Source organism: Xiphophorus maculatus, chromosome 18 (genome assembly GCF_002775205.1).
Source record: "Xiphophorus maculatus strain JP 163 A chromosome 18, X_maculatus-5.0-male, whole genome shotgun sequence".
Taxonomy (NCBI): Eukaryota; Metazoa; Chordata; class Actinopteri; order Cyprinodontiformes; family Poeciliidae; genus Xiphophorus; species Xiphophorus maculatus.
Genome location: NC_036460.1, coordinates 20,858,706 through 20,885,664, shown reverse-complemented (window position 1 = coordinate 20,885,664; position 26,959 = coordinate 20,858,706). Strand labels below are relative to the sequence as shown.

General features: G+C 42.3%; 2 protein-coding genes across 4 annotated transcripts in view; both read right to left on the bottom strand.

Moving 5' to 3' along the window:
• Positions 1 to 1,092: 1,092 nt before the first annotated feature.
• Positions 1,093 to 6,436, bottom strand: c1qtnf5 (C1q and TNF related 5). The gene is made up of 3 exons (XM_005801051.2): positions 6,318 to 6,436; positions 2,865 to 3,109; positions 1,093 to 1,923 (listed from the first exon to the last, which is right to left on the bottom strand). The coding sequence occupies exons 2-3, from the start codon at positions 3,094 to 3,096 to the stop codon at positions 1,403 to 1,405; spliced, it is 753 nt and encodes a 250-aa protein (XP_005801108.1). The 5' UTR covers positions 3,097 to 3,109; positions 6,318 to 6,436; the 3' UTR covers positions 1,093 to 1,402.
• Positions 6,437 to 13,304: 6,868 nt separating this feature from the next.
• The window catches only part of kmt2a (lysine methyltransferase 2A), a 40,954-nt gene continuing 27,299 nt past the window's right edge, over positions 13,305 to 26,959 (bottom strand). For all 3 annotated transcript variants that reach the window (XM_023351029.1, XM_023351030.1, XM_005801074.2), the window contains exons 24-34: positions 26,592 to 26,738; positions 23,901 to 26,475; positions 20,273 to 22,924; positions 19,764 to 19,832; positions 19,461 to 19,687; positions 19,160 to 19,234; positions 18,867 to 19,041; positions 17,880 to 17,987; positions 17,718 to 17,798; positions 16,858 to 16,987; positions 13,305 to 16,781 (exon numbers count right to left, since the gene is read on the bottom strand). In XM_023351029.1, the coding sequence (XP_023206797.1) occupies positions 16,506 to 16,781; positions 16,858 to 16,987; positions 17,718 to 17,798; positions 17,880 to 17,987; positions 18,867 to 19,041; positions 19,160 to 19,234; positions 19,461 to 19,687; positions 19,764 to 19,832; positions 20,273 to 22,924; positions 23,901 to 26,475; positions 26,592 to 26,738 (6,515 nt within the window). In that variant the 3' untranslated portion in view covers positions 13,305 to 16,505. The remainder of the gene's footprint in view (positions 16,782 to 16,857; positions 16,988 to 17,717; positions 17,799 to 17,879; positions 17,988 to 18,866; positions 19,042 to 19,159; positions 19,235 to 19,460; positions 19,688 to 19,763; positions 19,833 to 20,272; positions 22,925 to 23,900; positions 26,476 to 26,591; positions 26,739 to 26,959) is intronic.

The following is a 26,959-nucleotide window of genomic DNA, read 5'->3' as shown; positions in this document are numbered from 1 at the left end:
ACAATGCAATAGGAATACTGTTCTGTAGATCTGCTCAGGACACCATGTCTGATATTCTAGAAATGTCTCTGGAATGAGAGAAACAGGAACGAAGATCAGATCTGATATGTCAGTCAAAGAATAATGAGGAATCTAATTTAACTCCTATTTCTTTTCCATTTTGGATTTGATTGCTGTGAATAAAAACTGTCTGATTGTAGACAATTGGACAGTTTTGTTGCAAGATTTTTCCTCCACCTACCAGCACTCTCCATGGCCCCATGACCACTCTTTGAAAGTTCAATATGAAGTATTGAATATAGCAGCTATTATCAAAGTCTCCGTCTTATTGGTGTTTAAAACCAGAAAATTGACGGAGAGCTACTCACTGGTCCAAAGCAAACATTGGATAAGGGTAGAAAGTCTGTCCAGCTGGTTCAGTTAGAAAAAAAAACATTTGGATGTCATCTGGACATATGTGATAAAAGATGTCAGAAAAAGAAATTAATGGCAACTCAAGGAAGAATGTGAAAAGAAAATGATAATGAGCCTAATGGAACCCCACAGATTAGTGGAGTCTGGGGGAAAACTGTCTGACTTGATGGAGAGTGTCCTAACAGCTGAGAAGAAAACAGAACACACTTGGGATTAAATAGAGCAGAAATGAAATAGAACAACCTGTCCAACATCAGTGTCTGACCTCATAAATGTGCTTTTGAAACATTTGTCAGAAATGTCCTGTCTGTATCTTGTGGAAAGTCTTGTTCTTCACAAATATTGGATCGACATTATACTAAACTCTAAGGATTAGCGATGACACTTCTCTCAAGTTTATATGTCTGTTTAGGCAGATGAAGGAAAATTGGAGGTGGGAATATACATAGCACCATTATATTATCAAAGGTAACATTCATCCAACCATCTGGACTTTAGTTCAACATGATTTGAGTTGGAAAGGTTTAAATTTGGACATAAAAATATGCAGAAATCCTAAAAAAAACTACCTGCTGTTCTCACATGTTGCATTAAATGGGCTCAGGAAATAATTTGACCTCCTCTGTAACATTTGCTGCTAAAATCTGGGCAAAATTATGACAGTCGAGAGACTTTTATGTGGTTTACAGATTTATTAATGTTTCATTACATGCAGTGCAGTGATGGCATGAAAGCTATTTGAATTTAAGGCCGGAGTCTTTCCAGAAGCCAGTGTGGGAACATATGTGAAATTAAATGTCATCATCTGTACATTATTTACAGTTCAAGTAAAATACGGCTTATACAGCCGATAAGACAGGACGCTTCACTTCCAATTCATTTTTCTTCAAGCAGAACTTCTCATCCACAAAAAGCAAAAAGTGGAAAAGTAAAAATAAAGTTGTTTTTCGTTTGCCACTGTGGGAGTGGCTTGTGTTTTACACACGTCTCATGCAAAAACTGCAGAGTTTTTCCAGTCTGAGTAGACCAGGAAGCCAGTGAAGGTGCTGTCAGTCTTGGTGCTGCAGTAAAACCCATTGTACTCTGACAGGGCCATTTGGACCCACACCTGGTCGCCAGGGATGAGGTGAAGCAGGGAGCCGCCTGACAGAGACGCTGGTTTGGGCCAGTTACCATAAAACTGGAAGTAGGATGCCACGGCGTGTCCGTTCTTCATCAGGTCAAACTGCAGGCTGGCGCGGTAAACAGTGGCGTGGACAGCAAAGTAGTAGACGCCAGGGACTTTGCAGGTGAAGCGTCCAGTCTCTGTGTTGTAGTCCCCCTGTTCGTTGAAGAGTACTGTGTCAAAGAGGACTGCGTCCCCAACATTTAGGGGTAAAGTGTGGCTCTGAGACAGTTTAGCACTGAAAGCCGATTTAGGGGCCACTGCGCACTCTCCTGGCTGGCCCCTCTCCCCTTTCTCTCCTTGGTAGCCTTTGTCTCCAGTCAGGCCTCGCACTCCTGTCTCACCTGAAGAGGAAGACAAAAACTAATGTGAACAATGAACGCTAACAGAAATGATCAGCACCACACAGTGCTTTAAGAAAGTATTCAGGCGACTTTAATTGTTTCACATTTTGTCATGTTACAACCAAAAACTTTTAACAGTTTTTTAAAGGATTTTAAAATTATAACAGTGTGTCTGAAGAAGTAAATACAGCTAAATACCATTATAACTAAATGCATTTCCACATACAGAAATGCACAGGGGAACACTGCACCAAGTAGTCCAATAAATTATCAGCTTGTCCGTCCGTCCGTCCGTCTAGTTGCTCATAGGAAACTATTTTGAATGTTTCCACATTAGGTTTTATTTTTTTTCCTCTGGTTCTTCTGGTTTTAGTTTCCATTTAAACATACTTGATGTTGTTTTAACTGCAAATTCAAAGTACATTTAATACTTCTAAGCAAAGTCTGGAACAAACCCATGACATTGAGATTTTCAGACAGGAATGAACTACAACCTTCATCCATATACAGCAAGGACCGCCTCGCTGACGCATGTCTAATAGAGTAAATGATCTCAATGTACAAACGCCATGCTGCTGTTATTTTGGACACCGCCCCTTTGATTAATGATTCAGTTACACAGAATAAGCAGAATATTTTTCATCACAGCTGGGTCTTTTGGTTTTCTGATGGCAAATTATTTGCCATATAGAAATATAATTTCTGTCAAAAACAGTGTCTGATCAGGTTAGTGAATTTTGAACACTTTTCACAAATAATGATAAGAAAAGTGCGCTGTAGATTTGTATTTTGACTTTTAAAATAAAGTAAATTTTTACTTTAAAGATGGGAATATTTTTTTACGCTGGTTCATCTCATAAAGTCCTGATGAAATACACTGTAGTTTGTGCCATTAAAATTAAGAAATGGGGGAAAACCCTGTAATAAATGGAAAGGAGTACCTGGATATCCCCTGTCCCCCTTCTCGCCTTTCTCTCCCAGAGCGGCATCCCTCCCATCTCTTCCGTCTCTCCCTGGCTGACCGGGATTGCCATGATTCCCAGGAGAGCCTGGGATGCCAGGATGACCAGTGCACAGACTGGGAGGGATCTTGTTGTCCTCCAGCTGGCTGGAAAAACAGACTTGTAGGACGATGATGGAGCATAACAAGGGGAACAGGCTGAGTGAGGTCATTGCACCCTAGAGGCTAGAGTGAAAGGGAGAAGCATTATGGCTTTAATCACACATGTGACGCCTATTAACTCAGATGTACAGTTGTTAAGACCACAGACAAAATAACCCAAGGCCACCGTAAACGTTTGATTGCAGATTAAACCTCATGACAGCAGGGAAGAGAGAGAGAGAACATTTTACAAGATAATTGGATCTCCTAATAAAGCAGTCAACATTTCAGGCACTTTGACCTTAAATCAAAAGTCTTTATTGGCTCTCATTTCCTGAACCACCGCACAGGAAGACATAAAGTATTCATTAAGTCGCCATTAAAACAAGATCGAGAAAAAAATGTAGAAGACAAAAATGTAAAAATTATTAAACAATTCCCCCTAGACATGTTTTTAATGAATGTTCTCTGGGATGTTTAATGCCTAATGCAGAGCCACAAAGAAAAAGTCTGCCAGGGAGACGTCAGAGTCGGCACTCCTGCTCTATAAAATATCCTGGAGACTTTTTATGTTTCTCCTCTGGGGTTGTGATCTCTTAATAATCCCTTAATGACAACATTTACTCTACAGCGTTTTATATTTTGTCACATTACAGCCACATGCTTTAATGTAGTTTACTGGGGTTTTGTGTGGCTGACCAAAGCAAACTAGTGAATAATTATGAGGCAGATTGGAACTTATTTTCAACATTTATTACAAATAAAACTCTGGAAAGCGCGTGGGGCATTAGTTTTCTGCCTTGTTGAGACAATACCTTTTAGAATCACATTTCATTGCAATTGCAGATGCAAATCTTTTGGGGTATGTTTCTACTGGCTGAAATAACTCTACCTACGTCAGATTGAATCTGTGAACATTGTCATTTTGTTTTTCTTCAAGTTTTGATACCTTGATTGGACCTAGTTCTGGATTTTGACTGTGCTGTTCTACCAGATGTATGTGGTTTAATTTACTGTAAAACCACATGTTGCAGCTTTGACTGCAGATTTAAAGTTGTTATCCTGCTGGAAGGAGAACCTGTCCTCCAATTTTATGTCTCTTATTGAGTCTAAATGTTTTAGTTTTTTTCCTGGATTGATCTGTGTTTTTGCTCTAAAAGGTTTTCCCATCAACTCTGACCACCAGTGGGTTTTATTTGGGATCTTCAGAGAAAATGCGACAGAATACATCTTCACATCAAACTTTTCACATTTCTATGATGCATCATTTTCCAGTGTCTTCACATTTACACGCCGCTTTGTGTGGATCTGTCCACACAAAGCGATCCAAACAAAGGGAAAACAAAGTTTGTGGCTATGATGCAATGTAATGTGAAAAATATCCAATGCTTCTACGATATTGACCATGTTATTGACCATAGGAAAAGTCCAAACTATTGTTTTATCACCATGTTTACCGGCTGAGTGTTGAGTATTACATCCAGAAACAGCTGCACACAAAGAAGCAGAGGGAGAAAAAAACAGGAGAGAAACAGTGGGGAAAAAATGAGGGTGGGACGAAGAACTGCATGTCAGCATTCCTGGCACAAGTGGAGCTCAGATGAAAAGACTGCAGAGTCAAAGCAGCTGTCTTATAAGTGTTGTTTTTTTATTAGCAAAATAATAGAGAAAGGAATTTAAATACTCACTGTCCATGAATAGATCAGTGTATGTGGGAGGAAAACATATGCAGTGTGTGTAAACCGATCGAAGAATAGTAAACAGTGTGTTTGTTTACGAAGAGCTGAGTGAGAAGAAGCACATTGCGAAACTTTTTGTGGAACATGGAGGCTAAAACGACAACATACGGGCCTGTTTGTGTAAGATGTTTTATTTCTACTGTCGCCATATGCATGTTCACTATGAGGGATTGCTGCAAAGGTAAGACTGGAAGCAATCAACCATCCGTCATCACCACATGAACTGAACTTTATTGTTTTACAAAAAGAATGAAGGTAATTAACGTTGAATCTGTCTGAATGACTGGACTCAGTTGATGTCATATTTCTGTATATAAACTATCTTGTCTAGTGTTGTCATGGCAGTTTTTGTGCATTTGTGAGGTAATTAAAGGTCAAATAAAAACATGTAAAATGACTGTGGCATTTTTACCAATAAATTCAAAAAACAATAAAAAAGGATTCCTATTTAAAGTGAATAATAACTCCTAACTGACACCAAGAGTGCTAATTATCCAGAAGTAGGGGTCTGTCACTTCTAGCTAATTTCACCTCTTTAGCATCTCAGGCTATGAAAGGTTTGACTCAACTACCTGGGGAAGTTTTGCTCCGACTGTGCATCATAGCTGCTCAGTGGACCTTTGTAGCCACTTTGACAACTTATTTATCTGTAATCTAATCATAGGTTACTCTGAGAAAATGAGTTTATATGACTTGCATACAGAAAGACCGTATGCCAGCAGCAGGACATCACTCATAGTTAGTTTGGTTTGTTCAGGGGTCATGATCTGTCATGTTTCAAATACTATACAATTAGATTTAATTATACCAGATTCCTGAGTTAATTTATACCCAGAATCCATCTAAATATTTAACTCTTAAGAAAAATACACTGACGTTGGTACGAGTATAAAATGGTTTGTTTACTGGCACAAAATAGAGGTAGAAGGGATGAAATGGAAGCCCACTGGTGCAAAACAGGGAAATAGAGGCAAATTGACCTGAAGTGACCCAAAAGACAGAGAGAAATATTTTACAGCTACACATACTGGGAGCTGAGAACTAACCAAAATACTAACAAAGTCGATGTAACCCAGGATAACTAATTGATTCTATTCTACTGAAAATTTTAAATCTATACCTGCAAGAATCATTTGTAAATTACAACCATATTTAGATTTCCCTAAGAATCACCATTTCTAGTCTGTGTCTGGTTATCTTCCTTCTTGTTTGGACATGAGTGGGCTCTTATGAGTGTGTGACCAGAGGCCCACTGGCTCATAATTAGGGTTATTTGTGTTTTAGATCAGCAAATAAGCACATCTAATTGCAAAACAAAAACCTCAGAGCCACAGCCATTAGAGAAAGTTTGGCAGAGCAGCATAATGATGTTTTCCACATGTACGTTGCCGCTGTACGCAAATGTTTAACATATCTTCTTATTCAGTTTACAGTGGAAGGTCAGACGTCTTTTCCCAAAACACATCTAGACATATTCTCTCTGCTGAGCGACCATAAGACGCGACTTTTCATTTGTTTCTAAAGTTCTGCTTAAGAAAGAAACACAACCTTACCAGGATGCAGTGCAGTCTTTGGGGCAGCTGTTTCAGCTGGTGTATGTGTGATAAAGAGGGAGAAAAAAAAAACACGGAAACGTCCTCCTCCAGACTCCAGACCTGAGAGTGTGGCTGGGAAAAACTGAAAAGAAATGGTGATGATATCCAATTAGAAAAACTGGAGTCAGTGGGAGAGGAGGAGCCTCGGCTGGGAGGAGAAGGAGGAAAATATGTGATGTCCAGCACAAACACATGAGAAATACAGCGCCTTGCAAAAGTATTCATTCCTCTTCACATGTTGGCGCAATACAGACACAGGCTTTAGTAGATTTTATGTGACAGACCAAATTCCTTTGTACAAGTAAATACGGAGCGAATACGTTGTAGAATCACATATTATTTTCCCTCTAAACCGCCTTAGATGTCTCAAAAATAAACTTTTACCTATTTTTATATGTAAAAAGGCTCAAGCTCTGCCATATTGGATTCAAATTGTCTGTGACAGATTCCCATCTGATCTAATTCGCTTGCTCGTCGCTCTGCTTGTACTGTAAGTTGCTGCTAGGTGAACTTCAGCCCCGAGTCTCAAACCTTTTCTTTCAGGATTTCCCCAAACTTGGCTCCATCCATCTCTCCTCCCATGAACGCTGGTGAACTTCCACCATCATGCTGCTGCCACTGCCATGCTTCGGCATGGCGATGGTGTGTTCAAGGAGTCATAATTTTCTGCCACACATGGCTTAGACACAATCAGTTGTCAGACTTTTTTGGATGAAAATCGTGGTTTTTCAAATATCTGTTAATCTATCAAATAAAATCTCCCTAATACTACATTAAGGTTTGTGGCTGTAATAATATGGGAGAAACTTTCACATCTGTAAACAAAAACCCGAAAAGGAGATAAAATGAATACGAAGGGAGGAGTTAGGGAGAATGGAGGGCAATAAATAGAGGAATTTCTGAGATGTTGCATGATGGGCGATGGAGAAACTCTTCAGATCTTGACCACAGATAGTTTGTGGTCAAGATCACTTGATCACAAAGCTTAGACCACTTTGTTGTGGTCTAAGCAAATGTTCCCACAATGCTTTGCTGCAGATGTCCTCAGAGTTTCATATTAGAAAACAGGCCTTTCACAGAGAACGAGTGAAAGAGACATACTGACTCTCCTCTCTCTCCTAAGCAATTTGTTTGAGGCAGATAGCATCACCCGAACTAAAACCCATCTTCCCCTCTTGCAGTACTCGAACCGTAATCCTCTTTTCTCCCTGTAATCCTTCGGAGGTGGCGTTACGTTGATAAAGAGAGAGTTTCTAATATCTTCCTGTGGATGAAGCTGAACTTTTAACTGGTTTCGGTTCGCAGGCCAATAAAAACATCGCTTTGCTCCTATCATCCAGCTCCAACTCCAAAAAGCACCAGACTTGAGCCAAATCTGGAGACGCTGCGGAGCATAAGATTACAAATACCGAGATAAAGAAAACAGAGGGGAGTCAGCAGTTAGGCGTGTTTGTTTAAGTTTGTGTGGAAGAAAACTTTTTTTTTTTCACTTTCAGAACTGAACATTTTTGTTTTTAGTAACAGATGTTTTTGGTGGCTTTTAATAAGTAGCAACAAAACTCTTATCTGTGGTTAATTTATTTGAAAAACCCAAAAGACACAATACAGTTTGTTTTGGATTTTCAAGCCGTTTTTAATTTCTGTATACTTTACTGTCAAAAAGCCAAACTTCCATGTAAGTAGTTGAAGTGGTCATGTTTCATAGGAGGCCATTGTCTGGAAAATGCATCACAATACCACCCCTATTGTGTTTAATCATTAATTGTTCCCATGCCTTGTTTATGCATGATTGTTATTTTGTATTTTTATAGTTTCTAACTAATGTGCAGCTCTTTGTTCAGCTGTCACTATTTTAAAACGTTTTACAAATAAAGTTGGTAAGGTATGGTACTCTGGTTATTTTTTTGTCTGATATTACAATTTAAAGCATTTAAGAGTGGAAAAAAGCAACACAAAAAACAAAAAACTGTAAAGGAAAGCATACTCCAGGGTAGAAATTAAAGAATGCATGTATGTCATTCTCTGTTTTCTTCACTTTGTAGTCAAAGCAAATTATTAGACTTTAAAGAAAGTGACTGGAGTCTGTAGAAGCCTTCCACTGGTTTAAATAAATAATCTCTTTAAATAATCTCTACATCATTATTTTGGAGAAAGAAAGAATAGATTAAAGGTTCGTCTATGTTTTCACTCTCACCTCTACAGTCATGAGAATGACAAGGATGGAAACAAGCGTCCTCCATGTTGATGCTGGACTTAGTGAAAAGGTGAAGCTCTGCCCTCCGCAGGAAACTCAGAGTAGAGCTGCTGCTTTTCAAGAGTTAAACTGGTTTGAGCACCTGACCAGGATGGTTCCCGCTTGAGTTTAACACGTGTTACAGAAAAATCTGTGACCACAGATTATTCTGGCCAGAATAATCTGTGACCAGTTTGATTTTAGCTATTTGAGGGTTAAATATTACTATAAATACACAGAGATTGTAGTGATGAGGTGGTAGAGCTCTGAAAAATAGTTGTTTTAAACTCTGACATTATTTACAGGCCTGTACAGTAAGGTCACAGATTATTTTGGCCAGAATAATCTGTGACCAGTGCGATCCATTTCTTAATCAGTTGCCGATTTATTAAATGGCCACAGTTGGTTTCCATATTTTAATGACAGCACACAGGGATTCGATGGGATGGTCATTGTCCAGCCTCAACTACAAAGTAACATATTTTCTCTGTCAAAGCGATGGTAATATAGGAGCAGTGAATCTTACAATCCCAGCTGTACCAGTACTTACCCAGTATTTGCACGCTGCCGCCCCCTGCAGTCAAACAAAATGATGGGTCACAGATTTTTCTGTAACGTGTTTTTCTGTAGATCCCTGCTAATGGTTGGCCTACATTGGTCCTGAATCCAGCGTCCTACAACGACTCAATACAACTCCAGCATGAATTTGGGTTTAGATTAGCCAAATAAATTATTTACCAGGAGATCCAAGCTCATAGAAATAACATGGGTTAGTTTGTTGTTAGCAATAGCATTATTATCATAGACTAATTACTTAAAATAGTAATCACTACTCACTACTCACCAGGCATAAACAAGTCGACAGCCATTTAATGCTTCTTTTGATCCTAAATGGTTGACCCAACTTGAAACTAAATAATTGTATTCTCCAGGCTTTAGAAAACTTTCTTCTGGCTCTTCGTATAATATGAACTCTGCATCACCAGACAGTTAGTTATGTGGATCCCCTCACCTGGTAAATCCTCAAAATTATAAGAGAAGTCGTTTTTACAGAGATAATACGGATCATATCCTAAATATACGTGAATTTCTTCAAGATGCCTTGTCTGTCTCAGCCTATTTAGGGCATTGGCGTACTCCTTGTGGTCCATTTTGGAACAGGAGAAATCCACTTCCGGACCTCCATTTGAATTTCGCGCGTCATCCGGGTCACGTGTCTGCAACGTGAGGAACCGTTTCACCAAATCCGTTAAGGGGATGGCGGTGTTTAACTGGCTGGTTAATGCGGCTAGTCAAACACATTTAAATTAGGAAATTATATTAGAAACTATTTGCATGCCTGTTGGTGTCTAAATAAAACGCTTGTGTTGTGACATGCCTGAGAGCAAAGAAGTGAAACACATGGGTTTGCTTAACGTTTTGACAGTGAAACTGTAGTTTAATGGGCTGGCAGCTCTGTTTACACCAGCAGAAACTCGTTTCTGAGGTGGAGCTGAAGTTAGGACATGGATTTAATTAGAGTCACCAGACTCACCACTTTCAGGCTCTGCCACAGTCATTTCCTGGAAGTATGTGCAAACCTGCTGAGCAGAGGGGTTTCAGCTAATTTGAACAATTTAGCCAAACGAGACGGCTTAAAGTCGCTTTCAGTGGGCAATGACACATCAGTGCTGGGTTTGCACTGCACACACTTCTATTTATTTTTTTTTTGTTCATTTCACAGACCTTCTCTTTTCCAAACATTTCTTGGTCACGTTTTGAGTATTTTACCTCTAAATAAATATATCACTTTAAATGATTTAAGAAAAATTAACAAAGGCTTAACACAGGAACTTTATTCCATTCTCTGGGAGACGTATGGAAACAAATTCCATAGTTTTCCAGGTTGTTCAAGACTACAAAGGAACATTTCAGTAACACGGAGGAAATCTATTTTCTAGACTCTTTTAGGAAAGCGTAGACCCTGTTTTCCATTTTTTGTTCGAAATTTTTCAAGACTTCAGGAATTTTGTTACTTATATTAATGAAGACTGCACAAGAGCTATATTGTCCACTGTTCAAAACTCAATAGAAACCCAGTCTATAGACTTTTCCAGAAAGCATAGAACCCTGTTTCATACATTTTTCAAGACAGCGAATGGACTTTGCTCTCCAGAAATAACTGGAAACAAAACTGACTGTTCTGTCCAATTAACTGAGATCCAACAGTTAGTGTTAATTAAAAGATCATATTTCAATGCAATCAGTGAGGAGGTACTCTGCTGTTTTGAGGTTTGGAAACCCTGAGCAAAAATGAACAGCAGGTGGTAAAACTTCAGGTGCCTCAGAGCGTTTATGTGCTCAGCAAAAGTATAGGAAGTTTTTTTATTAGTTGTTTTGATAAAGAATGAAGTCTAATAGTTCAGGTTTCTAAAACTATTTCAGCCCAATTCCAAGTGCAAGTTGCATAAGAGGAGAAACTGCCGCTGACGGGTGTGGCTGAGTGTGTGACCCCTTGTTGACCTTCCTGGAACAGGCTCAGGAGCTCCAGACCCTTTGAATGGAGAGCTGGTTCTGGTAGTGAGGTACGGTTGACGACAGCCGACACTTTTCAAAACCGTGTAGGATCAAAATAATCAGAAACAACATAGGAACTTTCAAAGACTGTAAAAACCTTAAGTTTTATGTTTTACAACACTGCATGGAAACTAATCAACCCAGCTCTCTGAAATTAATTATAGTGATTCAAAGAGCCCTGACACACAATACCATCTATAAATTTAATAGCACAGCAAAAATTTTTATCTTTATGACACTTAAATCCAAGTTGGATAATAATTTGGAACACGGTGTATAGTAAGCTGTGTATATTTCTACATTTTCCGAGTCTGCTGCTTACTTTCCATGACCGTGTAGAAATCCTGTTTTCTAGATTCTGAAACTTCATCGGAAGCTTAAAGTCCAGGCAGAAACCCAGACATAAATAAGAACTGTGTCAGATTTGTGCTTCAAGGAAAAACAGGAGACAGAAAAGAGTAAAGGCGACATGTTTATTATTTAAACTATCACTTAAATAAAAAAAGTGCATAGAAAATAAACATGATTAGAAACTTTTTTTTACATTATGTACAACTTTGTTACCTAATTATACATTCAACCAAGTAGTTTGTGGTTTATTTTTCACGGTGGTGGTTTTCCTTCATTTCACTGATGTGTAGAACACTGTTGAATGGGAGAATAAATGAATGCCATAAGAAGTTTTTTTGTTTTCTTTTTGTTTTTTACAGAAAGCAGGAGGATGTTGGTGTAAGACAAAGGTATTCTCAAGGCAAAAAAAAACTGGCTCATTCATGATCCCTCTTTGTCCACATCCTACTGTAACCCCACCCCGCCTTTTTTTTTGACACTACATCCCATCTTAAGCTGTCTATACACAACAAAATTACACATACAGGTTAAGTACTCCTACGACCTCTCCAGAACTTTGAATTGAAAAAGAGCGGTTCCACATGGATGCTGTGGTAAATAAATAAATTAAAGGTTCTCAATGTCAGCATTTTCACTTTCTATAAAACAGTACATCATAAGAACAACCAAAAAGCTTCGGAGGACAGAAAGAGATAAGAGAGGGAGACATGAAAGCAGTCTAAAGTGAAAAATTAAAAAAGAAGCCATTATGGTGGTTTCTTTAAACCTCTGGTTTCCATAAACCAAACTCTGAATTTTACCACATCAAGTAAGTCGTCTGAAACGTCCCTGTTAAACGAAATCTGAGAAAAAGAAAAAAAAAAAAACATTCTCTACAACAACCAGAAAAATAAACCCAAACGTCTGACCTCAAGAAGTTCACAACCACATTAACACAGTTACATTTCTCATCACATGAAACCCATTTCGTTCCAGAAAACAAAACAGAAAGAAAAGAAACAAAAACGACAAAAGAAAGAAACTGCAGCGCTCCTTGCTGGTGAAGGATTCGCTCACAGGCACAGCAAAACTGGTACTGGATATCAATATACATAAAAGAATGATGCACGTTAGTTTTATCTGATAGTACTGTAACACAAAACCATTATAGAGTACACGGGAACGTTGCTATTAACCGTTATAAATCCGCTGTTTTGCTACTGTAACTAAGTTTGTCTGTCCATTCCATATATTTGTATAGATACAAGAACAAGAAAGTACTATGCATGTTTCCATATACTGTTGAGTATTTATACTATAATTACAGATAATGACGGAGAAGGGCCACTGGTGTGGCGTGGTAAAATGTCCAAGGAGACGACAGAAGATGTTTCCTTATTGTATATATGCTGCTGATAACGTCAAAAGAACCTCGACTCTGTTCTACGGAACACTCTGATCCTGAAGATGGAGCTTGTTTGAAGAGAAAGCCCTTAGCATCAGTAACCATGTTTCTTCTTTATAGCCGGTACTGGCGGAAAAACAGTTTGAGCTAAACCAGCAAGAACCAAAACCGCTGAATCCATTTAAGGTCTTCCATCTCTACAAAAGAGAGAAAACAAAACAAAAAAACAAAAACAAGAAGAAAAAAAAAAACACGCAGCTGACCAAGTATCAACACCATCACGGGTCTGGTGATGTGGAGGAAGAACATACATTCATTGTTGACCTTAGCAGCAGAACCCAGCGAGCCCAGCGGTGGCGCCACAGGAGACTTATCGGGAAGGAGAGGGCCGCCGATGCGGTCCCTGAACTTCGCTTTTTTGTTTTTTGTTGAGCAGAAAGAATCAAGTGCACTTCTCTGGAGCTTCAAAACAAGAAACGCCCGACCAGAGCCTGTTTCACGCAAACTCTGGCTTCATGTTCTGTGCTTGTGGTTTCAGCACTTTTGAGTTGCATTCTGTCTGGAGAAAGAGCTGAGTTTTTTATTATTATTATTCTTCCTATGAGTATTCAGTGCCTGTTTCACAGCTCAAGTGCAAACCGTCCGTGGTTTGTATTTTAATTTCAGTTCACCAGAATAACGGAGCAGTAGCTGCAACAGGTCGCAACAAAGTCAGCGCAAACGGCGTAAAGATGACACGAAGGGATACAAAACATGGACTCTGGCTTCAGTTGATCCTGCCTTTTAAATATTTGCTCTGGGACATGAAGGGTTGTGGAAACAAAAGAGGAGAAAGGGGGGCGGAAACAAAGGAAACCAAATGATAAACATGTTTCCTGAATGCTGGTGAGCTATGAATTCTTTTTTGTTTTTCTTTAACTGGCTCAATGGAGATATGACGAATGCTGCTGATAAGAGTTAAAATAAAGGCACCTCTTCATCATAGACCAAGTCTGCAGAGGGACTTACAGTGTCTTGCTAAAGTGTTCACTTTTTCATATTTTATCAAACAACAACCACAAACTTCATCGTATTTCATTGGGATTTTATGCAACAGGCCAACAAAAGGTCATTCATAGTTAAAGTGGAAAGAAACTTTTTACAAATCTAGAGCCACCAAATACCTCCAGACGTAACCGGGTCAGCAGGACACAACTACAAACCTACCACCATCTTGCATAGAGAGCCTGAATGGCAGAAGCAGCCAAGACACTCAAAGTAACTCTGGAGGAAGTAATTCATCAACAGGACAACTGGAAATCCTGCACTTCACTAATTCATTTTTAATAGAGTGGGCAAGAAGAAATCCATGTTGACAGAAAGCCTGAACACGTCTTGCTTGCAATTAATCAAAAATCATGCAGCGGAATAAAACTGACACAAAACGTCAGAAAAACCTTAAACGCACCATCTCTAAAATGAGACATGGCAGTGGCTGCATCATGAGTTATGAGTTATTTTGCTGGGAAGAATGGGTAAAAATGCCCGTCTCTTGTGCAAAGCTGGTAGAGACAGACACCAAACGACAGACGGAAAGCTGAAAGTAATTTGGCAAACTGTTAACTTCACTTTTATCTACTATTTTCTGCTGGTCAATCACATAAAATCCCCCCCCAAAATACAAACTTTGTGGTTGATAAAATATGGAAATATGTATGAAAACTTTTGCAAAGCACAATTTTTAATTTTTATTTTACAAACATGGGTAGCTTATTTGTTTGTTTCCAATTAGCGGTAAGCCAGTCGACGTCCTGGCTGATCACAGAACGGATTCGATGATAATAGCAGCAGCAGCAGCAGCAGCAGCAGCAGCCTGTGAGCGGACTCGACTCTCGGATCGACGCGGTGTGGAGACGATAAGGCTGGAGAGAGGAGATATCTGCTATAGATCCACAATCTAAACTCTCTCAAGTGCATAATTATAGTTCGCATGACGGCCAGACCAGTAGCTACAACTGGGACATTTAAGAAAGAAAGAAAAAAAAAATCTCTAAAAACAATAAAGATGAAATAAACATCAGCTGTGGCCAAACGGCCTGTCGTAGATAAAGAGCTACTGGTGGACTGAACTAAACAGGAACCAAGCCACAGACCAGTGTCAGTCTTTGGAATCAAAGAAAAACATTCAGGCTCCAAATTTAGAATAAAACAAAACAAAAGAAAAACAAAAACAAACATAAACTTTGAAAAAGCAGTGGAATACAAAACATATCGACCAAGCATTAGTGTTTGTAAACCTCTATTTCCTACAAAAATGGCAACAAAATAAATATGAATTTTTAAAAATATAAATACCATCATTAAGTGCTATTCACTAGTGAGTGCTTTTAATCTTTTTTTCTTTTTTTGTAAAAAAATATACATTATTTACATTGTTTTGTTTTCTTTCCAAAAGCAAGCATGGTATTTTCCTGTCTGTAGTAAAAAGACAGATAAACAACAAATAAAAAAACAAAAACAAAAAACATTTTTTTCCCCCATAATAATGGTTATCACAACAGGCCCGAGAAGAAATGGGGGGAGAGCTGCATGAAAATTCAATTTAACAGGATGGCGTTTGGTTCTCTTGCTGCTGTGGTTTTGGGACGTCCCAGCTTACACAACTACCAAAGACAATCTGATAACAACAACAACAGCGTTCGCAGACCTGAAACACGTCCGTCTGCGTGCTCCGGCGTCATTCGGATGAAGCTCCTCCAAAAGTAACAAAGAAAATCATTTTAAGTACGTCTATTCAAGCACATCAGTAGGTTTCCCTGGTCCCCATGGCCGTCAGTCCACCAGAATCTCTAGCTGCCTCGCTCCCTCGGGCCAGAGGCTTGATCCAATCGTCTCAGATTCACTTTTAACCAATCAGCTGAGGTTGAATCTGAGGACACCCTTTACAGCAACGGTAAAAAGTAAACGGTTCTCTTACGAACTAAACTTTTCTCCCCTCCCTGATGTCTTTATTTTTGTTTTTCCTGTTCCTGCTACTTTTCCTCTTCCTGCTCCCACTAGTGTTTCATGCTGCACAGTTCCCACCAGGCTGCGCCTATTTACAGGGTCAAATAAACACTCTATAGGGGAAGGTTTCAGCTCTGAAGGCATCAGGGCACACTGAGACAAGGAGATATGCATTGACAACACTGAAATAAACAAAACAGAGTCCTAATTTAACCTCCAATAAAATAAAATATCACTGTTTCAAGTCCCTTCAACAAATTGCACTTTGGTGTAAAATGGATCCAAGTTCTTTGAAATTTTTTTTAATGTATCCTTTCCTTTAAAGTTCACATTAGTAGATCATAATATGTTTCTAAAAAAGGATTGGCCGATGTAGAAAATAAAAAAATATGAAGGGATAACTATCATCCAAATATAAATAAAAGGAAATATATTGCAATGTCACGTCTCGTTACTCACCTTTCCAGGTGAAACTTTCAATGCCGAATATAAATTAGACAAAAGGAGGCACAATATGTTTGGGTTTCTACATATGGCCCTTCCTGCAGACGCGCCGCGGCCCGTAGCAGCCGCTGGTGTCATTTTTGTAGCTTAAAACTGTAAACCGGCAGGAAGCGAGTCGTTCAGATGGGAGCCGTCAGTTGAGGAACTTGCGGCACCTTTTGGCGCCGCAGTTGCAGGGCAGCTTGTTGTTGGCGTCCTCGATGGGGAACTTGTAGTCGTAGGTGAGCTCCTCGCCGCAGCAGATGCGACGCGAGGCGAAGATGACGATGTGCTTCTGGCCGTCCACGGCGATGACCCGGGAGTAGCAGTTGGGCTCGCAGGAGTGGTTGATGAAGCGGGCGGCGTTGCCGTGCACGGTGGCGTCCACCACCTCGTACTCGTCGATGCGAAACATGTAGCAGCCGATTCCCTTCGGAGGGCAGAGAAGACTTGGTTTAGCACGTTCGGTCTGCCCAAAAATAATGGAAAATTGTCAGAGGCCTCACCTTCCCATCGTAGTATTTCTCCCGCTTGTCAGTGAGCACGGACCGAATGACGTTTCCAGAGTATTCGATCACCATTTCCCCAGCCTCGATGGTTTTCTTGCAAAACAGACCGCGACCGTGAATAGGCGACCTGCAGTGGGAAACATGAAGACTCAAGTTTTGCAGCAGTGACTTAAAAGTCCTTTTACCTTTTGGGGCTTTTCGCATTATGTCATGTTGTAAACACACACTTGAATGGATTTTACTGGATTTTTGTCCAAGTTACTGGGCATCTGGATTAGCACTATTCATTTCATCATCTAAAAACGGCAAAAGTACAGAACAACTGCAAGCCCAGTCAGCCTAAACAGAAAGGCCAGGCAAGGAGTAGCAGCCAAGATGCTAACATGCTAGTGTAAGCCAACATGACAATGGTAGCATTTCAGCTAACATTAGCTTTATATCTAATTTGGACTTAAAGTTATCTTACTGAATGGATTACATTAATGTTAGTCAACATGTTAGAGTAAGCCAAGACTTACAACACTCTGGAGGAGCAGCAGAGATTCCTGGTTTTACAACTAAGATCTACTTTGTGTTGGAATTCCATCTAAGGTCCCATTTTTTTCACATTAAGTTTGTGAAAGCAATCGAGGGATATAACTCATGTAAAGCCTCATGTTTTGTTCATCATCTTTTTAAAAACAATCTTTTTTTTTACCTTTAACATTAAGACTTATAAATATATGAACTCTGACTCAACAGCACTAAAGCAATGATTTGTACGAAAGCTGCTAACAATTTAGGTGTCACTATTTAACTCTCCTGCAGACTTCTCCCAGCCTTGTTTAAATATGAACAGCTAATGGCATTTATCTAACCTGTAGACGCCGACCGTTTCCTTAGAGGTGCCTTTGAGCTGTTTGAACCTCGCAGCAAGCGGCAGCTCCATGGAGGCCCGTCTGAAGTGACAAAGTAAAAAGCAGCTTTATTCCCAATTCCACACCCATGAAGCCGAGACCTAAATTACTTCGGTGACTTACCTTGCAGTCCTGAGCTGCCCTTCCTCTTCATCTTCCTCCTGCGGCCGATACTCGGGGGGCTGTCGATGTTTTGAAGCCAAGAAATTAAACATGTCAAATACGGACCTCCTGGTGGGAAAAGAGCAACGCAGGATTGAAGCATTAGTGAGACAGACAGCATGCAGAGTATAAAGAGTATGTTGAGTCAACTGTGGAAAAGTGTTGAAGCAACGGTTGGAGTGGGACAGCTTCTGATTTACTTCAGGCTCCTTTTGACATTTACACACCTGAGCAAAAGTTCACAATGCCTCTAAACCACAGGATTAAAATCTCCACTTTAAATAGCTAGAATCTCTGCAGAAAGGGGGTTTCTGAACGGCCAATACATTTCATTCTGATGCTGCAACTAAAAATTATTTATTCGGATAAAAAAAAAAAATGACACATTCTACAGATTTTTAATTTAACTATTTAAGCTTATTTTTTTTACAATATTTAAAACCCCATAAAAATGCTAATAAACAAATAATACATTTCTTTTTTAAATAATAAAATAATTTTTATTGTCTAAAAATCAGCAACATTTCTTTTGTGTATGTTTGAGCTTTTAGCAAAGGATGCTGAAAAAATACTTCTATCATCAGCAACTGAGGTGATTTTTGTTTTTTGATTAAATAAAAATTTGATTTTAAAAAAGCTCTTAATCACCTTGGTTAACAAAAGTTGAACCAGTTGAAGTTAAAACTGTGAGGAGTTCTGGATAGAACAGATTTACAGACAAAAGGTGTTTATCTTAAATGAACATTTAGATATTTTCTGAACAGTTTTAGTTCTGCTCTGAATACGTTGTTCTTTCAGCAAATTACTTTTCATAGAGTCTGCACACTCCAGTTAACAATTAATCGAGAAGTAAATTAGATGATGATAATTATTATAATAATCAATTCATTACCATGAGTCGTTTTAACCTTAATTCATACCCAAACGGTTCAAAGTCCTCGCTCTAACCTGTGATGGATTTCTGCGCGCGCCGAGCCGTGGGGGTTCAGCGGGGGCTCGTCCGTGTCCTCCGGCTTGTGGAAGCGGAACCGGTAGCTCCGACAGTGCCTGGATCCGTACAGCTGCTCCAGCAAGAAGACCACCGCTTCGTGGACGACCCCCAGCATCCTGAGTCCGTTCACACCTGCGGGTGACGCCGGGAAGGAGCTCCGAGTGAGACAACAGCCTTTCACTCTTGACATGTAGGGAATTTCTGTCTGGAACTTTCTGGTTATTTCTGAGTTGTCAGGGACGTCTGTTACCTTCAAAGGAAAGCTCTCTGAGTTGTGCATTGGAGCGAGCTTCCTTCACCTTATCAGTCAGGGACTTCCAGGCCTCTGTAGAACAAAGTATTAACACATGGAAACTGGAAAAGCAACATTTCCCACATCATTTTTAATGGAAATTTTATTACAGTTGTAGCCGTTTTTTAGATATCAATACCCATATATATAAAACTCTATTTGTTTGCAATTATCACACACACGGTGTTGTTTGTGCCTGCTCTTAACTCCTAAGTCAATCAAAGCTAATTTACATGCGTAGCATGTTCTGGTGGCTGACCTTCGATGCTCTCACAGCGAATGTGGAAGCCGTCTTCGCTGTAGATTTCAAAGATGATGCCCTTTTTGGGTTTGCCATCCAAGCCAGAGTCTGCACTGCTGCCATCCTCATTGGGCGGTGAAGCTGCCGGAAAAGACCCTGCTTCTCCAGCTGCAGGGGGTTTGTCTTTTTCCACTATCTTTCCTGGTATGGCATGACCTTCAGATGTCTTCTTTTTACCAAACAAGCTGGAGATATAAAAATCAAACATTAGATCAATATTTTAGGATTAGCTTTACTAATATGATTAGATGTTCTTCTTACTTCTTGTTGGTTGTCTTATCTGCGGGCTTGCCGGTGTCCATCGGTTCTGGAGAGTTCAGTTCTCTGGAGCTGCATGGATGAATGATGAATTTTTTTACTGTTGTTATTATTTGTCAAGGTTTTGCAAGAAAGTAGTTGTCAGAATGGAAAAGTATTTGAGCTCCTTTCTTTCTTCTAACAAAAGGTTTCTTACTTAAAATCTTCCACAAAGGCCAGATTTGTGGATCTGCATAACTAATAGTTGTCAACAGATTCTCCTGCCTGACCTGTGGCTCCTCCAGAGCTACTATGAGCCTCTTTGCTTATTTCTCTAATATATTCAAGTCTTTGCAGAACAGCTATAGTTATACTGAGATTAAATTATTCACAAAAAGGACACCATTTACTACTTGGGTGACTTTATCATCAGGGGTATGTATTTGTACAAAATGTTGAAAATATTGCACAGCATTTTTCTTTCACCTCGCATGTCAAAACATGACCAGCAGCAAAAAACAGGAATTTCTCACCTTGGGTTTGAAGATGGCAGCTGCTTTCCAGGGTTGCTGTGATATTCATTTGCCTGGGAGGCCTTGAGCTTCTTCCCGCCAGTGATCTCTACACTCTGTCTGCCCCTCTTTACTTTTTTCTTGCTTTTGTCAGTAGCTAAAACTGTGCCCGACGCTGCTGTTGCTGAGTTAGTCGGTTTCTGATCTGACGATTTGAGGACTGGCTTTGTTCTGTTACTCTGGGAAAGCAACGCGGCCGGTTTTTGGGTGAAAACTCCAACAACGCGTCCCTTGGCGGGGCTCAGATGGGCAGAAGGCCTGGGAGATAAAGCTGCGTTACGGTTCGGTTTGGACTCCATGGTCTGCACTCTGTTGATGGGCTGAGGCTGATGCTGCAGGTGAATGTTCCCACTTTCTGCCTCGCTGTGCTGGTTGACCGCCATGCTGATGGTCTGATGGGTCGGCAGGACACAGATGCTGCTGGCGATGGATGTTTGAACTGGGGAGGTGAGCTGTGATATGAGGGGAGTTCCCCCCGCCGGCTGGAGGACCACAGGCTGATCTGACAGTCCCAGACCATGTGGATTCGCTTTGAAGAGGAGGCTACTGATTGGCCCGGCGATTTCTGCAGAACTCAGCACGGGGGTGGAGAGAGACACTGATCCCGGCGCCAGAAGCCCGGCGGAACCACTAGACGGGACAGAGACTACGTTCAACACCGACTGGCTGCTGCTGAGACCGGCGACGGAGCAAGGCAAGATGTGCGTTGAGGAATCGTGACTCAGGATGCCAGTCTGAGGATTGGGAATTCTCTGCTGTATGAGAGCGGTGGGATCCAAGTACATGACCCCGCCTGACTTGGGCCTCTTGATGATATTTGGGACTTTGCGCTGGGGGGTGGAGATTGAGCTCAGCTCGACCAGGCTGCCGGGTTGTCCCGGGATGCTCGCTGTGATCTGCTGGGAAGACAGGTTGATCAGAGTCATGTTGGGGGGGCCCACTTCAGACGGCGCCAGGGTGGGCTGGCCGCGGGTGCGAGCCGGTTTCTTGTTTTTCCTCGGCAGACGAGAGATGGGCCTCTTCTTGCCATGAGAGGAGGCGATCACAGCCGGGGAAGAGGTCAGGGAGGAAGGACTGGAGACTATGGCGACATTGTGGCCAAGCTCGTGAGGTCGACCCGCCTCCGAGACTAGAATCTGGGACTGGTCGGAAGGCTGGGAGGGCAGACCGATGAGCAGGCCCGAGGTGGTGCTGGGTATTCCCGTTTGGAAGCCCGCCTGGGTGGATCCGGTGAACGTGTGAAGCTGAGAGGGGTGAGGTATGGTGCCGAGGACTTTGCCACCAGCGGGGAAAATGGGCTGGCCTGGAGATAAACCGGTGTTTAAGCCTCTGGTGATGGTCATGGGGCTCAGCACGGCAGAAGACGTGGCTTCCATCACTCCTGTTGCGCTGATCTTCTGGGTAACGCCGTTTGGCACCGTCTGAAGCACATAGAGAGGCTGGAACTGCTGGTTGACCACGATGAGTTTATCAGGACCCGGTTTGATGACTGCCGGGCTCGAGACCTGAGCCTGGGAAGGTCCTGGACCAGGAACTGGACTGGGACTGCCTGCAGCAGCGGCTGCTGCTGCCGCAGCTGGGAGGTATTTCTGACTCGGAAGAGGCATGGAAGGAGAATTTGGCAAACCAGACAAGCCAGACCTCGTGTTTACTTCCTGGTTTCCAGGAGTTTCAACCCCCTGACCAATAGCGGGGCTGGAAATGAACTGCTCTGAAGTCATGTGACCCTCTGCAGTCTGAGAGTCGCTGCTTCCCAAAGCTGCACCGTCGTGCTGATTCTCGGTCGGCGAGACGCCAGGACCCGCTGATTTCTTATTGCCGCTCTTTTCCCTGCGGATGTTGTCCGGGTCAGAGTTCAAACCCAGGATAGTACCGTCTGAGGTACTTGAGATGAGGCCACCGGCCGAGTGGTTCTGGCTCGTGCTGACGGCCGGGCTGCGTGTCGTCAGAACCGAGAGGTCCGAAGGCAGCTCGAGAGGAAGATATGGTTCTTCGACCGATATGGAGCTGTTAACGCTGGCCTCCACCACCCCTCCGCTCTCAGCGCTGGGCAGCGGCTGCGAGAAGTCGTCAAACAGAATGTCTTTAGGCCTGTTCAGGTCATAGGTCTCGTCCAGCAGCAGCTCAGAGGACGACGGCTCGGACTGCTGACCCAGAGTCGGCATCGACATGGAAGGCGTGTTCAGCACAAACTCCATGATGTCCGACGGCAAAATATTCCCGCATTCATCGCTGTTGTTGTTGTCGGAGTCTGACTTTAGCAGGTCTGTGCTGAGGGAGAGCTGGGCCTCCAGAGGATCCTGACCCTGGCTCTGCGGCTGGGATTTGACGCCTCCACCAAGAGGAAGACAGTTTTCCTTGTGGTTCTTTCTGCTTTCTCGTGTGTTGCCACCGCCGGTTCCACCGCCGCCGTTGTCTGCCTCCTTGCTCGAATCGTGGGAGTCGCCTTTGTCCGCGTGCCTTTCTCTGCTTCTCCTCTTGGGCGCACTCTTCTGTGGGGCGGAGGAGGAGGTGGCCGTGGTGGTCGTGGTGCTGGTGGTGCAGACGCTGGTGTCGCTCTCAGAGCCGTCGTCAACGCCGTCAACCTGGCCGATTTGCTGTTTGCCCAAGGATCTGTTAAACCCAACAAATATAATATGTAAGGCAATGACAGGAAGTAAAGAAAACGGCAGAGATACACCAAGAAATCAGACGATTCCAGGCTTCAGTGGTGATAGGCATCACTGACAAAATCATTCCTCAGTGTGAAAGTTGGCAGTCAGCAGCATTGGGGGATAAATTGATTTAATCAAATTTCTTCAGATGAATTTTTTGTTTTAATCAACAAACTCCTTTGGTTTCCATAATTGAGTGATGTCAACTCACATAAAGCCCATCATCTTGTTTAACATTAATACTTAATGATTTCTCAAACCCGAAACACTGATAAAAAATATTTATAATTTGTACTCTGATGGAGAAAATTGAACCAGCTATACTCTGTGGTAGCAAGTATTTCTGAAATTTAACAGTGAAGGCAGGGACTGTTAACGTTAAAGGGGAATACACTAAAGGGATAGTTGTGCTAACATGCTAAACTGATTTAAGTAGATGAAGTTGCTTTTGTTTCAAAGAAAACGCCAAATTGAAGCTTTTTTCTCTTAAATATTAAACTGCACTTAATTGTTAGAGTATTTTGTAATATGGGGAATAGAATATTTTGTAGGACACAAATAATAAAAATGAATGAGCCATCATCTGTCTAATAAAGGAGCAAAGCAGATATGCTTTCACTGGGTTTTATCAAAGTGGCTCTGCTTCATAACCTGGACAATTTTACTGGATTTGAAGACCTTCACTGATGCAGAGACAGGCCGCTCTGTTACTGTTTTTGAGAAGTCATTTTATTCTACTTAGGGATTAAAAAATCCTTATGTAAGTAAACTTCTCAATCTTAAAAATGCATTGTTGTTATGTATAGTTTTTTTAAGTGAAATCAGAACCAGCCATATTTGGTATAGGCATTACAAAATCATGAGTAAAACAGAATTTTTCATCGGTGCATCTCTAAAACATTCGAGTAAATGTATCAAAAAAATTGTGTACTAACAAAGTACTCAGCATGTCTTCTTCAGTTTTTCCTTGAGCCCTTTGCTGCTGCTGTTCCTCGTCTTTCAGAAAGCGTTGAAGCTGGGATCCCCTTCCTAAACAATCGTCCAGTCCCTCTATTGACGGAAGGCCTTCGCCAGGGTTGATTATTGTCCGAGTGAAGTTGTAGTAGTAGGAGTCTTTACCCCTGTTATTCATTCCGCCATCTTCATCCTCGCCACTGTCTGCAGATGAAGATGAGGTGCTCATATCATCCGCTCCATCCACCTGCCCCTCAGCCGACTTCTTCCGTCCGCCGGTCCTCCTCTTAACCACAGCCCCCGCTCCGTCACCGCTGCCGTAAAAGGCAATGTCCTCCTCACCGTAAGAGCGAACGCCATAAAACGGAGTGAGTCCGAAGAACATGTTGGAACGTGCGCGGGCGCTGCGCCGCGGGTATCGCCTCTTGGCTGAACCCGAGCCGTCGCTGTCGTCTTCATGATGCTTGTCCTCCATGCCTCTGTTGTGGTCGTCCTCCGGGCCTTCGCCATCATCCTCCTCTGCACACTGAGAGAGGAGGCTGTGGTGGTCTCTGAGCCTGTTGCGTGGACGGTTTTTGCGGAGTTCGTCTTCCTCCATCTGAGCCTGGGTGTCAGACTCGGAGCTGTCGCTACTGCTGGCAGAGGGCGAGGAGAACAGAGGGGACGGGGGGGAGCGATGGGTCCCCTGTCCAGCAGGGGAGACGGTGGAAGAAGTGCTTGTGGGACAGGAAGATTGCGTCCCATTGGGGTCAGATTTCATATTGGTCTTGAGCGGAGTGTGAGAAGAGGGCTTAACTTGCCGCTTCTTCTCTCTGGAGGAAATTGACAACTGGTTGGTTATCTGTTTGGTGTGAGACTGAGTTGCGCTCACTACGCCTTTCTCTGCAGCCAAACTGGTCTGCATCTGCTGGAAGCTTTCTGGATTGTTGCTGTTCTTCCTCTCTGGACAGGGGAAATTTTCTCTGCTCTTTGTGGACAACCTGTCCTCTCCCTGGTTCTGCTGCTTCTCCCCCTGAGGCTTCCCTTGGGATTTGGTGCTGTTTCCGAGCACTGGAGCTTTGCTGTTATAACTGGAGCTGGAGTTTGGGGAATGTGTGCTAGAGCTGCCTGTGGTTTTTGCATTGTTGTTGAGAAGAGGAGCTTTGTTGCTGCTGCTGTTCTGATGGGTCTTCTCTCTGTCTCGGTCTTTGGACACATCTCTGCTGCTGGCTGATCTGACTTTGGGGTGTTTGTCTTTCGCAGCTGAGCCTGCAACCGGGGAGGTCAGGTGCAGGGAGCTCCGTTTACCGACATCGTCCTCCACTGACGTCCGTGATGAAAAGAGAGACTTCCCAGCTGGACCTGAAGAGTAATCATTAGATTTCAGTGTACTGGACTTCTGTGGGGAGCCAGATTTTCTAACGACGGATTCCTTATGAAATGGAGACGGTGTGGTATTCCCAGTGGTGCTGCTACTCTCCTTCCCTGAGCTGGGCTTGTCCTTTGATGAGGGGATGTTGGAGGGTGGATTGGATCGGTGGCGAGGCAACAAGCTTAGACCATCGTGGTCTTTGTTTCCATGTTTTCCCTGCTTGTCAACCTGTTTGGTGCTGCCACTTCTCTGCTGACTTGAGAGAGCAGCAGTGCCCACTGGAGGAGAAGACTGTCCTGAGCCCACAGGTGCCGATCTTGGACTCTTGCTCTCACTTCCAGCTCGCTTCGATTGACTTCCGGCATTGCTATCTTTAGCTGAGCCAGAGTCTCTGTTTCGCTCTGCACTTCTATAGCTGGAGTCTCTAGAGGAAGGTCTACCCCTGTCAGAATCCCTGCTTGATGGTCTATCTTTACCTTGGCCCAAGTCTTTTCCTGCTTCCCTGCTGTACTGTCTGCGTTTCTCGGAGTCCCTTTGTCCCACATCTCTGCTGAGAGACCTAGATTTGTCTATACCCTTGTAGTTAGGATTTTTGAAAGATGTCTTACTCTTATCCGTTTCTCTATTACTCAAGTCTCTATTTGCAAGCCTCCCCTTTTCAGAATCTCTCGAGGAGTCTCTACTCAGCGGTTTTCCACTCTCAGATTCTTTCAGACAGGAGTCTGTACCTATAACTCTTCTCTTTTCTGGCTCTTTGGCTGATATGTCACCCTTGTCAAAGTCTTTTTGCACATGCTCTCTGGGTGATTTACTTTTTTCTGACTCCTTGGATGCTTGGTCTCGACTTGACGTCCTTCCTTTGTCTGAATCTCTCAGGCCTTGTTCCCTTGCTGGTTGCAGCCTGTTTCCATCTGTGGAAAAGGATCTGCCTCTGTCCCCATCTCTTTGGACTGGATTCTTCTTTGAGTCTTTGATGAGGTGTTTGGATTTTTCAGGGTCTCTGGCCGGGGAGGGGATGAGAGGAGGAGGTGAGGTGAGGGGTCGTGACAAACTCTGAGGTGCGGAGGTCATGCCTCTCTGCCTGTTCAGCTGGTGGGGAGGAGAGGACAGGGAAGGGGAGCTGTGACGTCTGGAGTCAATGTTGCGAATGCTCGGATTCCCCGGTGAATCTGCCACAGCTTGGCTTTGGGGCAGCGGGATTCCCTCTACGATGAAAGAAACAAAAACTGGTTTAAATGTGCAAAACTCTCCAAAACATTTACAGCTATATGAAAACATTTATTGTTATGTTCTAAATACAACAGGAGGTGCATGTTGGTACCTGGAGAAGACATTTGTTTGGAGTCTACAGCGCGCTGGCAGGGGGGGTAGCTGGGATGTCTGTTTCTGGTGTAGACCCTGAGCTTCGGGGTATTTGCAGGAGAGAGGTTTTCAGAGCGTCTTGGTGACTCAAATGGATCAGGAAAGTCTGTAAGAAAAATGAACACACAAAAACATTTAATACAAATACTGTTATTTATACAGAACCGCAGAGAAATTCTATGGTAAAGAAAAAAAATCAAAATAGTAATTGTCTTGATTACACACACACACTGTGTGATTCTTCTTATATTTCTGAAAACATAAGATGTTCAAAATTACAACCCAGAATCCAATATAGCTGATATGAAGCCTAGGCGCAAATTCAAA